At 41.1% G+C, this 12,829-nt stretch overlaps 6 protein-coding genes across 6 annotated transcripts; 4 read left to right on the forward strand and 2 right to left on the reverse strand.

Moving 5' to 3' along the window:
* Nucleotides 1-372: 372 nt before the first annotated feature.
* On the forward strand, nucleotides 373-3,372 carry Bfra_007372 (putative glycoside hydrolase family 36 protein; the record flags this gene model as incomplete). Its single annotated transcript, XM_037337745.1, has 6 exons — nucleotides 373-1,058; nucleotides 1,114-1,312; nucleotides 1,363-1,582; nucleotides 1,639-2,110; nucleotides 2,155-3,089; nucleotides 3,158-3,372. 6 exons carry the CDS (start codon nucleotides 373-375, stop codon nucleotides 3,370-3,372), a joined length of 2,727 nt encoding a protein of 908 aa, XP_037187125.1.
* Nucleotides 3,373-3,775: 403 nt separating this feature from the next.
* Nucleotides 3,776-5,950, forward strand: Bfra_007373 (putative acyl-protein thioesterase protein; the record flags this gene model as incomplete). The annotated part of the gene is made up of 3 exons (XM_037337746.1): nucleotides 3,776-4,819; nucleotides 5,069-5,174; nucleotides 5,531-5,950. The coding sequence occupies exons 1-3, from the start codon at nucleotides 3,876-3,878 to the stop codon at nucleotides 5,948-5,950; spliced, it is 1,470 nt and encodes a 489-aa protein (XP_037187126.1). The 5' UTR covers nucleotides 3,776-3,875.
* Nucleotides 5,951-7,471: 1,521 nt separating this feature from the next.
* Bfra_007374 (uncharacterized protein) lies at nucleotides 7,472-8,288 on the forward strand (the record flags this gene model as incomplete). The annotated part of the gene is made up of 2 exons (XM_037337747.1): nucleotides 7,472-7,744; nucleotides 7,800-8,288. The coding sequence occupies 2 exons, from the start codon at nucleotides 7,472-7,474 to the stop codon at nucleotides 8,286-8,288; spliced, it is 762 nt and encodes a 253-aa protein (XP_037187127.1).
* A 911-nt stretch (nucleotides 8,289-9,199) lies between these two features.
* Nucleotides 9,200-10,779, forward strand: Bfra_007375 (uncharacterized protein; the record flags this gene model as incomplete). The annotated part of the gene is made up of 3 exons (XM_037337748.1): nucleotides 9,200-9,375; nucleotides 9,422-9,986; nucleotides 10,147-10,779. The coding sequence occupies 3 exons, from the start codon at nucleotides 9,200-9,202 to the stop codon at nucleotides 10,777-10,779; spliced, it is 1,374 nt and encodes a 457-aa protein (XP_037187128.1).
* A 615-nt stretch (nucleotides 10,780-11,394) lies between these two features.
* Nucleotides 11,395-12,326, reverse strand: Bfra_007376 (uncharacterized protein; the record flags this gene model as incomplete). The annotated part of the gene is made up of 2 exons (XM_037337749.1): nucleotides 11,395-11,847; nucleotides 11,886-12,326. 2 exons carry the CDS (start codon nucleotides 12,324-12,326, stop codon nucleotides 11,395-11,397), a joined length of 894 nt encoding a protein of 297 aa, XP_037187129.1.
* A 35-nt stretch (nucleotides 12,327-12,361) lies between these two features.
* Nucleotides 12,362-12,797, reverse strand: Bfra_007377 (uncharacterized protein; the record flags this gene model as incomplete). The annotated part of the gene is made up of 2 exons (XM_037337750.1): nucleotides 12,362-12,455; nucleotides 12,493-12,797. 2 exons carry the CDS (start codon nucleotides 12,795-12,797, stop codon nucleotides 12,362-12,364), a joined length of 399 nt encoding a protein of 132 aa, XP_037187130.1.
* Nucleotides 12,798-12,829: the final 32 nt, after the last annotated feature.

The raw sequence follows: 12,829 nt of genomic DNA on the forward strand, positions 1-12,829 counted from the left end.
CCTGTGTTTATCTCCACGTGCTCTCCAGTGTCCACATTCAGAGGCACGGAAGAACAACCTCCATAATCCATTTCGTACACTGCAAGTTGGATTGACATATACTGAGACCATTCATCCATCCAACCACATTGTACAGAAGAAAAAGAACAGATTCACACAGATAGTCACGGGGTTGAGAAGGAACTCTGTACCACAAATTGAAATCTATTCGTTGACACTTCACACCTGCTCCATCTATTTAATAACAGGCTTTCCTAGTTTTCCTCCGTTTTCCTGAAACTCTTACCTTTTCTATAAAATTCCTATATGCTACTTCCTTCAACTTAACCTTACTACACAATACATCAGATTGATTCTACCCTTTGAGTAAAAATGACTGAAGCTCAGACGTTCATCAGTGGAGCAGATGGCAATGAAGTCTTCCAAGCGAAGTATATTCCAAAACAAAAAGGCCCTCCCACTGCAGACCATCCGAGTTTGAAGGCGTACATCTCAACTTATCCTCCTTTGGGTCAATTGACGACTGTTCCCGATCATACCAAGGTCGTTACAGCTTTACTAGAGGTTGATGAAAGTCGTGCCATTGAATCATGGGAAGTTTCACTTCTGTACAGCAGCAATGGAGACCAATGGGAGGAATCTCTTATGGAGTCTGTGGATAAGACAGATTCCCAACCAAAGGTTTTGCAAACCGTGGCACCTTTGGGACTCCATCAATTATACTTCAAAGCCTCTTTACCCGCTCGTCTCCCAACGAATTTCACAGTCAAATTCCGAAGCAACTCGAGCCAACCTTGGAATCTCGTAAAAGACCACCAGGGAACGCCAGATGGGAGAATTGTCTTGAAGACGATCACTTCCCAGGAGAACATTTCAAGTAATTTATCCGACTATGTTCAGGATTTGAATACGTCACTAGAGGTCAAGAACTATCGAAGTCAATCCCCAGGTACTACTCTATGGTCAGTGCAGGTCCCAATTGAAGGGGCTGTTGGAAAAGAGTCTACTGTAAAGGACATTAAATTTGGGCTCCCTTGGGGCCAAGATAAACTGGCAAGGTTGGTCTGACTCTTCGTCATCACCTAATGTTTAAGCCTTTGCTAATATAGCTAGATGGTTTGCTTTGATTCGAATTTGGACACCCTGGCTGGCCCCCCGACAGGGGAAAACTCGTTTTGAGCTTGATAAAGAGGCCGTGACTTGTTCCTTTTTAAGCTCGGATGGCAAGCACATTGTTTTACTAGCTATCAGTGGAATAAATAATGTCATGACTCTGTTCAAGAGTGACAGTGATGGCAACGTTGTCTTGGAAGTATGTTCTAACTTTTCAAGGCTTGACTATTGCGATTCTAATCCAGACAGGTTCGAAATGATAACCCCAAGGAGTCTGTTGCTCATGTCCTTGTTGGGCTTGGAGATGACTATGAGTCTGCTAATGCGGCAGTCATGTATCATGCTAGAGATGTTGTTGCGGCTCTCGAGAGTGAGTCTGGACAGACGCAAAAGGAGATCGAAGCGCTCGAAGAAGGGGACGAGAAAACAAAGGTTTGGGCTGAAAACTGGTGTGATGGCTTGACTTATTGTATACCCAATAACTCTCCCGACATAGTTAAAATAATTTACTAACCAACTATACAGGCACATGGAATGCGCTTGGGCAACGACTAACCGAAGATAAGATACTCAAAGCAGTCGATATTCTAGCAGAGAACAAAATCAACGTCACGAACTTCATCATTGACGATAATTGGCAGGCCATTGACTATAAAGGGCATGGTCAATTCCAACACGGTTGGATTGAGTTTGAGGCAGAAAGAGAAGCATTTCCAAATGGCTTGAAACACACCATATCGCTCATCCGACAGAAACAGCCTAGTATCCAGCATGTTGCTGTATGGCACGCGATTCTGGGCTACTGGGGTGGTCTTGCCGCGGATGGCAAAATCGCTGAGACTTACAAGACAGTCGAAGTCATTCGCCGAGATTCCGAGAGACGAAATCTACCTTTGGGTGGTAAAATGACTGTGGTAGCCAAAGAAGATGTTCGGCAGTTCTACGACGACTTTTATTCGTTTCTTTCATCTTGTGGAGTTGATGCAGTCAAGACCGAGTAAGTGGACCAAAACTTCTTGATTTCTTGCTAACATGAATCAGTGCTCAATTTATGCTTGATCTCTTCGAGTCTGCCGAAGATCGCAGTGATCTTATATCCGCATACCAAGATGCGTGGACCCTTTCAACTCTTCGACACTTCAGTGTCAAAGTAATCTCTTGCATGTCACAGATTCCGCAAATTCTCTTTCATTCTCAATTACCCCAGAACAGACCTCCAATTCTCGTGCGGAACTCTGATGACTTTTTTCCCGAAATTCCAACAAGTCACCCATGGCATGTTTTCACCAATGCCCACAATGCTTTGTTCACCCAGCATCTCAACCTCATCCCAGATTGGGACATGTTTCAGACCGTTCATGACTATTCTGGCTTCCATGCAGCTGCTAGATGTGTTAGTGGTGGTCCAATATACATTACAGATGTGCCAGGTCAACACGACCTCGATCTTATCAACCAAATGACTGGTCCTACTCCTCGAGGCAAAACTATAATTTTTAGACCTAGTGTCGTTGGTAAGAGTCTAGATCAATATAATGGGTACGACGATGATCACATACTCCCAATCGGAACATACCATGGCGCTGCGTACACAGGGACTGGTATAATCGGCTTCTTCAACGTATCTCAGAGACCACTTAGTGAATTGGTGCCATTGTCAAAGTTTCCTGGTGTTGAAGAGGCACAGTTTTATATCATTCGTGCACATTCTAGTGGAGCTATCTCTCAGCCTATGCAAGTTGTGGACCCTCAGGCTTTGATATACGTTTCTCTCGCTGTTAGAGGATACGATATCTTATCAGCCTATCCTTTGCGCGGATTTGTTGATCAAAAAAATGACAATACTACATGGATAGCTAACTTAGGTCTCCTTGGTAAAATGGCCGGAGCTGCAGCGATTGTCGGCACCAAAATGACGAAATCAGAGAATGGCAAAATTTTGGTCGACACAAATATTAAAGCTCTAGGAACTCTTGGTAAGTTCAACCTATTATCTTTTTCTTTTCCAGAAAAAATAAGATCCAGATCCTAATTTGATCTTTAGGAATCTACATCTCGACTCTTCCTAATGTATCATACGAAGACACGCTGTTAGTCACCATCCTTGGTAAGGTTGTACCACTTCACACAGTCAGTATTAGCAAGGCTGATCCCCATGTTCTTGAAATCGACACATTGGCGGCATGGAAGGAGCTTGAGCTTTCAGGTGGATGGAGTAATGAAGTGGAGGTAAAGATATATGTCAACTCTGCAGCATAGATCTTAGTTTCTCTGTCACATTTAATATTTGTTACAACAAAACTCTCTGCCCTTCGCTCAGATGAAACAACAATTCGCAACTGAGTCATCTAGCTTCAGACTGAATAGCAAAGATAATTCATGGCAATATAACCAATGACATTTTCCGTGAACATTGTCAAGTCGCTTCTCTCAGTCGTGGTACACATTTCACATTACACCAAATATAGATCAATTTTCGAAATCGATCAATAATCTGGAATGGACAAACTTGCAACAGCATATTCTAATTCACTGAATGGAAAACTGACTATTAATTTTATTTTGAAAAAATATGTTAATGATTTTTCGTTTATTTAAGAAAGATTGAATACCGGTTTGGGTATACCACGACTGACTGGGGCCGCGTGCTTGTGAGCGTCACATGCACGTGAAGTTGTGTAACCAATCGAAGAAGGTGCGATGTTGTGCGAAAGACCCCACCTCTAACCACAACTATAGTATATATTCGAAACTCATCCATTATGGGTATGATAAAGAACAGATTCCTGCTTATTCTTCTGTTAGGCCTGACAAGCATCTTGTCGTACTACCCGTTTCACTCCGAACAGCACGTGCTCACTTTGATGGCTGACGCACACAAAATTCCATCACCTCCCACTGTACAAGCGGAAACACGTCCGCCACCATTCATTGTCGAATCCCCGAAGCCGAATCAAAATACCCTTGTTCTACTTCATGGTACATCATCCTGGGGAGTCCCGTTTGCACAAGAGCTCATGGCGCTGGTTCACTTTGATGTTCTACTCCCATACACTAAACTCACTTTTCCATCCGGAATCCTGCGAAAGACTACTGTATTTGGCGGAAATTTGACCAACGCTTGGTTTGACATTGCCGATTTTTCAGACCGAACGATAGGGGAAGAACAACAGAAAGAGGGGCTAAGAGAAAGCGTAGAGTATTTGGGCAATCTCATTGAGGCTGTAGTGGACAATGGATCTCATTACGAAGATCGCAAAGTCTTTGTAGGAGGTCTTAGTCAGGGATGTGCTATGAGCGTGGTTTTGTTATTGAGTGGGGAGTTGGATCGATTGGAAGTGTCACAGAAGATTGGAGGATTTGTAGGGTTTAGTGGATGGTTGCCGTTTGCGAAACAAATTGCTGAAGTTGCTGCTGCTGGAAAAGATTGGAGACAAAGGAGAGTTCTTGTTCAGAGTTGGTTAAGACGCGAGTTAGGTCTCTCATCTTTCCGACCCCGAGATGATATGACGCTATCTACGGAAGGAGACACGAGGATTCTCTTAGCCCATGGTACAAATGACACGAAAGTGAAATTGGAGTGGGGTGAAGATATGAGAAGAGTATTGGAGAGTGTGGGGTACAGTGTTGAGTGGAAACTCTATGAAGGTTTAGGACATGTCATTATTCCAGAGGAACTGACTTACATGGCGTCCTTCATAAGAAAGTAATTGCCTGGCTAAGATACTGTCGCTTATAAGCCCTCTTCACCAGGTCTATTGCCTTGATCTAGAATTCTTAGGGATAGTCACCAATCTTCTAGCCGGCCAAAACTTTCGGGCCCGCTGTCCACCTGTTGAATAAGCTATATAAAGTCAATTGTTTCATTTCGTTTCTTTTCATTTTCATCATCAAACAGCAACTATTCACTGCCAGCTAGCTACACAACGAGATAATTCTAAAAGAAGCTTTCTAGTATAACATCCAATTCTATTCCACAAGAACAGTTTACCCCATTCTCTGATATCTCCATAGCTATGAGTGGCACTTCAAAGAAAAATACCTCAGTTCCCATTCACTGGGTATGGGTGCATGTTACTGAACCCAAAAAAGCTCACATCCCTATGTTTATCCTGCGCAGTCGCGCGGACAACAAAGACTTTAGTTTTGGTGAAAAGGGAGTAAAATCCCATCGATTGGAAAATGTTTCAGTGCTCGATTATCATCATCAGGGATATTTCCGTAGGACTGAGTCTTGGTACAAACTCCAGAAGCTAGCGAAGGAGGAATGGAAAAATGAATAAAAGGAAGCATCGGACTCTGGAAGTCAGGTGCGACCGGTATATACAGCCCACCATTGTAAGATATTTGATTGTATGTATATATTGACAAGTTTTTATGATTGTAGAGCTTCAAATTCATGTCGCACTTTGTGTAGAAACTCCTGGAACACAAACTGATCTGGGATATTGAAGAACGAGCAAAAGAGATTCTTGATACCATTGGAGAGAGCGAAGCAGACTTTCTTCTCTACATCTCTCAACTTGCATTGCTGCGACTCCAGCTCGGCAACAGCATCCGTGAAATAGGCCCACGTTTATCTGAACCTGAAGAAGACAACATTTCTCAACAGATAGACAAGTATAAAGACGAGCCAAAGGTGGAAAGATTGCGCAAACTCATCGATGGCCACAAAAGAACTCCAATATTGGAAGATAAACCGGCTAAAAAGCTAGACAAAAAGACGGTTAACAACGTCATAAATGTTCACAACGCTGTAGATCATCTAAAAGCTAGAAAGGAAGATAAATCTGGAAAGCAAGATACTGCTGGAAAGGAAAGTAAAAGACACAGGTAAAGCTGTCTCGTCTCGTGTCTCTTGGAAGTCTTAGACGCACTACGCAGACCGCGTGAGATTTGTATGCAAGGTAGTTAGATTGAAGCAATTTGATATAGCATTAGTCCCGGTTATAATGACTGCTTGAGAAATAATGACATTTGTTTATGTGTTTATGTGTTGTGCCTATTTTGTTTTATGTACTATGTTGGGTTTCGGCTGTTAGGGGTTTATAGGCCCTATAGGCGAAAGCGGGGTATACCACACCCCGGAGCTGGTTGTCTATGGTAAGTTCTGAGATAATCTTTTCAAATATTTTATAAATCGCATGTAAAGATAATTGGCAAATTACGGTTTCTCTATAAGATTTGATTTTCAAGGGATAATGAGAAATGGCCTTGGTGTTAACTGTTGTTGCTTGGATGTACTCGAATGGGTCAACTCGAAGTCCGATGAGGATCTCCTGCCAGAGCGGTCACTATACAAACCCAACCAACTCCTGATAGCCCGGGAGGGCTCGCCATAAGAATCTAAGAATAGCTTTATGTTTACGTTAATTGGCTCGCGACCTCGAGGAAAAGCCGGATACTAAACCCACGAAATTAAGAGAAGATCTAGAAATAATCTTTTTCAGTGAGTATTCAAAATAAATTCTTTTGTTATTTGCATTCTTTTGAAAGTTAAAATAATGAATTACTGTTTGATCAATTATTGTTATTAGAGATATTTCTAAAGGAAAATTGTTTTATGAATTTAATATTAGATTTTGATTAAGATATAAAATTTTGATATTCTGCTTCTTCTCGAGGTCTGTCGAGGCCTGTTTGAATCAGCTGAACAATACACTAAAAACAGACTTCCATTTGATATCAAAAAAGTACTGTTATTTGTTAAAGGTAAGTTTAGATTAGATACAAAAAATTGGAATAGATTGAATTATTGAAATTTTAAAATTTGATTCTTTTGATAAACTATGGAAAAGTCACGTTTTGGAAACTAGTTGTTGGTTTGAGAAGAATACGGATGACGTAGAACCCAAAATGAAGGCTCCGGTTGTCAATGTGTACTCCGTCTAAAGAGCTAGCTAATTACAGGAAGAATCAAGCCTTGAGTAGGCCTTGCTATGAGACTAGCTCCTTTGTTGAAGGCTATGAATGACTTAAGGCCATTCATTCAATCCTTGTTCCTACATTAGTTATGCACAATAGTATAAGCATATTACTGTAAATGCAAAATACATTTTTAGCTCAGATAGACATCTATTTTTAGTGTATTGTCCAAATGATCCAGACAGGCCTCGATAGGTCGCAGGATTGATAAGGTTACTGGAAGGTGAAGCATTCGGGACTATTAGTGGTATCTTGCTGCATCTGAGTTTTACCTTTGACTCGATATCCTATAAAGCCCACGAGAATTCTAGTGTAATCTAGTATCAAATGTATAATTCAATATTCTATATATTTATCATCGTTTCGAAGTGCTCTTGACCATAATAAACTCATCCATATCATTGTTAAATCATCACCGCAGTATCAATCCATTATGTCCAGGCCGAAGAAAGAAGATTCCAAATATACAGCTTATTGGTGTGATCTGAAGGATGACCTTTTTGTTATCTTCACACTTTCAGATAATGAAGCAATAGCTTTCCAGAAAGATAAGACAATGAAAAAGATTCCGTACAGAGATATACCACGCAATGCGAAACGGAGAGAGTTAGGAACATTCTATGACTATAAACTAAAGCGATTCCAAAGCGTAGCCAAAAAAGTGATGGAATTAAACAAAGGCACAGGAGAAAAAAGGGAAAAAACTGTAAGATATTACTTATACAACTTCCACGGTAGTTATCCTACTAAGTACATTTTAGGCAATGGAGATAACTAAAACCTTCATAAACTTTGTCTATGAGGAAGAAAAGTTGAAATTTCGAGGAAACCGTTGGTCTATTAGTATCCTAGATGCTTATGCTATTAAGTCTTCATATAAAGAAGAATTAGATGAACTCAAAGAAAGTCAAGTGAACCTAAAGAAAGAGCTTGAGAACGCAAAAAAAGCGGGTAAAGGTGTCACAGCTGCTTCTAGAGCCGTGGATGATATGAAACTCTCCATCGACTCCCTCAACGATTATATAAACAAAGAAAATACCAGAATTAAAGAGTATAAGAACAATTATGACAAGGAGAAGAAGGAACAAGCAGAGGAAGCGGAGAAGAAAAAGGAACAAGCTGAAAAAAAAAGGAAAGAAGATGAAATTGCAGAGAAGAAGCGACTTGCGGATTGGAATAGGCCCCTGCCGCGGGATGCTACAATGTGGAAAGGAGACTACAAGCCAAAGAGCGAAAGAAAGGGCAAATAATAGGCGTTATGATTTACAGCTATTTCTCTGCCCCTGAGAAGAAAGGACGAGGAGCTCATGAAAGGTTAATACGGAGTGGAGTCAGGCGTTCATGTTATTTTGGAATCAGTAATTATTAGACTCATCAACTCGCTGATGCCAATTTCTGTGGAGGTTACAAAGTGACGAGCATTTTTGTCTCTTTTACATGCTAGGATTTTCAATCAAGATATACATGTCGACAGTCTACTAATTATGCTCATGAATTCGAGAAAGCGACGATTACAGTCAATATCTTTGACTGATGCATTGAGCTATCAAATCGAGTATTCCTTTATATGTTATAAGGTAACTTGATCAATTGATTGTAAAAGTCTTTCAAATCAGAAGGATTTCATCTCGTGATATGTTAAAATTTGTATTGAGGATCGTTAGACTAAGGATGCACTCACCAGAAATGAAAATTCGCCCCTTCAGTGAACTCGCTTAATCGCCCTTGGTTGAATCCTGTTGTTGATGATAAGATTTTAGTCCTGTTACGAAGAACAGCATTTTGAGGACTCTATATTAGTACAAGTTGATAGCAGACTGCTCATTCACTCTGGGGTTCAGTGCCTTCTGATTCCGACTTCATAATTCTGTATCGTGGTAGTTGCTTCTTCTTTAGAATTCCGGAGACGTGGGAGTTTAAACAATGATTCGACCGAAACAGCAGTAACGAGTCTGCCCTATTTAGCACTGCAGTCATTGGTACAGTTCCTCAATACCAACTCCTACATTCCTGACCTCTAATGATGCACTTGTTGTTGTTCTCCTTGACAGTCATAATTATATTTTGATCCTTCAACAGAGGTCTCGTACTGCTTAAGATAAACATTCAATAAACAATAGAGAATTCATCGAGCGTCAACTATCCCTCAACAGATGCTAACATGGCAGAATCAGACGCAGACATTTCTAACCCACTTTACAATAGAAACCATGAAGACTATCTCTTTTACGGTCGAGAATTAATTCCTCATTTCCCATACCGTGCCTATCATCTAAATATCCTAGGATATCCTTTACCAAATGGAAGATTCGAACAGGATAAGCACCTACCTGCATTGTGAGCGCCTCTAAACCCGACTAGAATTTCAACTGACAGTGAGAAGCTTCCTCTATAGACTCAGAACGATGTTTCCAGAGATTGTTGCAATGGTTTTTTCACGTATTATTGAGGAACCTTCGATTGGTCAAACCGCAAAAAACGATATCGAAGGAAGTATCTTTATTCCAGATCCAGTTTTATTATCCAGACGACTCCATGGTCATCCCCATAGCGATGATGAAGGAGGAGGTGGACCAATAACACCATATCCAATGCCAATCACTGCTCTTATGTTCCGAGAGGAAACACAAGCAGTCTATGCACCCACCACAGGACTTGACACACAGGCCTGGAAAATCCAAAATACTAAAGACTGGAGAGATCATAGAAGCACACAACGAATTCTGGAGAGGAGTGTTTGTGGAAATCCATCGAAGAGTACTTACAGCCAACTGGTCCAATTCGCATACTCTTTGGCGCTCCACGAGGAATTTCAAATCGGTTACGATAGCTGCATTTGGTGGTCTCCTATTGGGAGAAAACGTAGTCTTCTAAAGCAATTTTTGGGGTGGTTTTGGAGCCACTTTGGTCTATACATAAACACGTGTAATTGGAATATGTATCCAAAGGTAATAATCCCAAAAGTTCCAAAGTAGCATCAGTATAAACGACTCGGGCTGTTCAATGGAATTCAGAAGACGAAAGCTTATAATCGTTGGGCTAAAGTCTAGACAATCTGAAGTCCCTCAACTATCAGATAGGGCTAGAACTTGCTAACGATATTCATAGTACTTTTCAATTAATAACCTTCTACGATATCACAGATTAGAGCATCTTACTCTGCGATTTTCCACCAAAACAATTAATCTCAAAAGCGGAGCTATGCACCTGAACATGCGTCAATTCATTGCAAGTTTGTCAGAAAAGCGCTGTGGCGCAAAAGGCTGCAAAGGAGATATCTGCGGGAAGGAATACTGTGGAGACCACTCATGGTTTCCCAATCTTCGGAATATCACATATCTCAATAGAAACCACCACACGGAAGGTACTGCAGAGCCTCGCTGTGATCCAATGAGAACTGGATGGTCAAGACGCTTGATCAGACACTTTCAAGATGTCAAACTTTCGAATTCTATTGAGGTGATGTTTGATGTCTATGTCAATGCTAATGAAGAGAGCAGTGATGGTGATGGAGAGTCTGATAGCGATTGGGATGAGGATCTCTATAAGAATCATGATCCTAAAGATTATTATTATGAGAGTAATAAGACAGATACGCCTTCTCTTTTGCATAATCGTCAGTTGGCAGTGCAGGATTGTATTCGTCGTCTCCTGATGCCAAATTCATTGTTGAAGGGAAACACAAATGACTTGCCCGAAGAGTTGGGGCTCCAGGAATTGTTTCAAGATCCTGACATTTGAAAATGGGATTGTTCATTGTTTGAATGATATAAGAAACTTGGGTTTTAGGATACGAACCAATTAAGAATGCATCATCAGAAGTACGTTGATCTTCTAAAAATGAGAAAGAAGAGGTAGTGGAATGGAAAAGAGGAATCACGGTATACTAAAAAGGAAAACATAAGAATAATTAGTACTCTCAATTATTCCATAACAACAATATGCTCACAAATCCGAAATATATGCAATTAGTGAATGAAAAAGAGTCGAGTATCACATCAACGAGGCATTTGCTGATGCCATCTGGGGTATATATCCTTGTACCTTTCATTCGAGATGTGTAATATGTCTGGCAATCAAGAAGCCGCTTAGACCTATCCTTCCCAGAAGAGAGTTCAGAGCATCTGCTTTCTCTGCGCACTCGAGGATATGGAATTTCTTAACTTATTGCCCATATCACCGGTTTCATGAATTGCATATAGACCACGGGCTTGTGTAGTGCCGTTCATTGCAGGTGATAACTCACCTATATCGTTGGAAAAAGATCATCTAATAATTGATAGATCCTAATATCTTGATTCTGATACCCAAATGCAAGAAGCGTCCTTGACCAAACCCCAACATTCCACCTACTAGCTACGCTTCCTCCATAGCAAACATTTCGCGAATCCCCAAGTGATTCGGTACATCACCCGTAGTTCCATAGCACAAGCACTCCGGCATCAAAAACTGTCTCAATCTCTTCCGATACACAGCATGGCAAATCGGTCCTTTCGGCAACATCCCATCCAACATCTGAAACTGCACATCAAAATATTTCGTAAAAGTGGTTCCTCTCAACGCATTCGCCCACCTAGAAGCACCGGGACTGTGCATTAAATACGCCAAATCTGTATCTCCTATTTGTAGGAACACGGTGAGCGACTCGATGTTAGGGAAATTGTGCAGTTCCTGGAGGAAAAGCTTTACGCGACGGCCGTTGATATATTTTCGGGTGTGGATGAGCGGCTCCATAACGAGGATGTCGAGAGAGATGTTTTGAAGGTAACGAAATTTTGCATGGTTAACTTTTGACCATGCGAAACTAGCCTGGAGTTCTTTGTCATGAGAGAATCATGTAGGTATACCTCAAGTTCATTGGTGAAGTTTAATCCAAACTTCTTCCAGAACCATGTCAAGAATTCCCGCAACAGGCTTGATTCCTTGATCTCGCTCTTCCAAATTCCAGCATTGCTGTCGCTTGAATCCTTCTCGAAGTAGAAGCCTTCCAAATGCGCGAGTGAGGCAGCAAATTTGATGAAATCGACATAAGACCGAGCAAAGCAATTTGGATAGTCATTCTCGATATAAACGATGCCCATTATCTTTTCCTTGTCTTTGCTGCAAGTTATGTCCGTGTGCACCGCAAAATTTCTTTCGAAACACTCGTTATTTGGCGGAATGTTTATCTGCGCATCTCGGGTTTCAAGACATTCATCCTCGTTGAAAGTTCCTTTGCTGGTGACCTGAATGGAGTACTTGACAGGGCAGAATTGGAGAGAATCATAGAGAGTAGAGTAATCTTGCATGAGATAGGCACTTTTTTTGGCATATGCAAATGAGTCTAATCATCATCTTCCGCAACTCTTTTGGTTGGTATTTGCGCAAAAACATTTGTACGGATCTCCGGTGGTGCACGCTTTATGAAATCGAGAAACCTACCAAAAGTCAGCTTCAACGTGCTGTTCAACTTACCTCTTGGTAACATTGTGATGCAATGTATTAGGAGTATCTGCATTGTCTTTAAATGCGGAAGCACCTTGGAACTCCCGAAATGGAAAGCCAGGAATCAACTCGAGGTTTCGGAAATAATAATCCTGAACTTTTGTGTCCCGGGGAAGAGCCTTTTGCTTGTCTAACATGATGGCATCCTCATCTACAAAATCTGGCTTGTGTGCCATAGTACAAAGAAGATCATAAATATCTAGCTCAAAGTAGCATGCAATCTTGTGAGTCGAAGGGTCCCTAATATCATAAGTGAGCCCGCCTAGTGCAGTCATTTCGAAGACGGAGACTATATCTCAAGCTTTGA

Source organism: Botrytis fragariae, assembly GCF_013461495.1.
Source record: "Botrytis fragariae strain BVB16 chromosome Unknown tig00000795, whole genome shotgun sequence".
NCBI classification, from domain to species: domain Eukaryota; kingdom Fungi; phylum Ascomycota; class Leotiomycetes; order Helotiales; family Sclerotiniaceae; genus Botrytis; species Botrytis fragariae.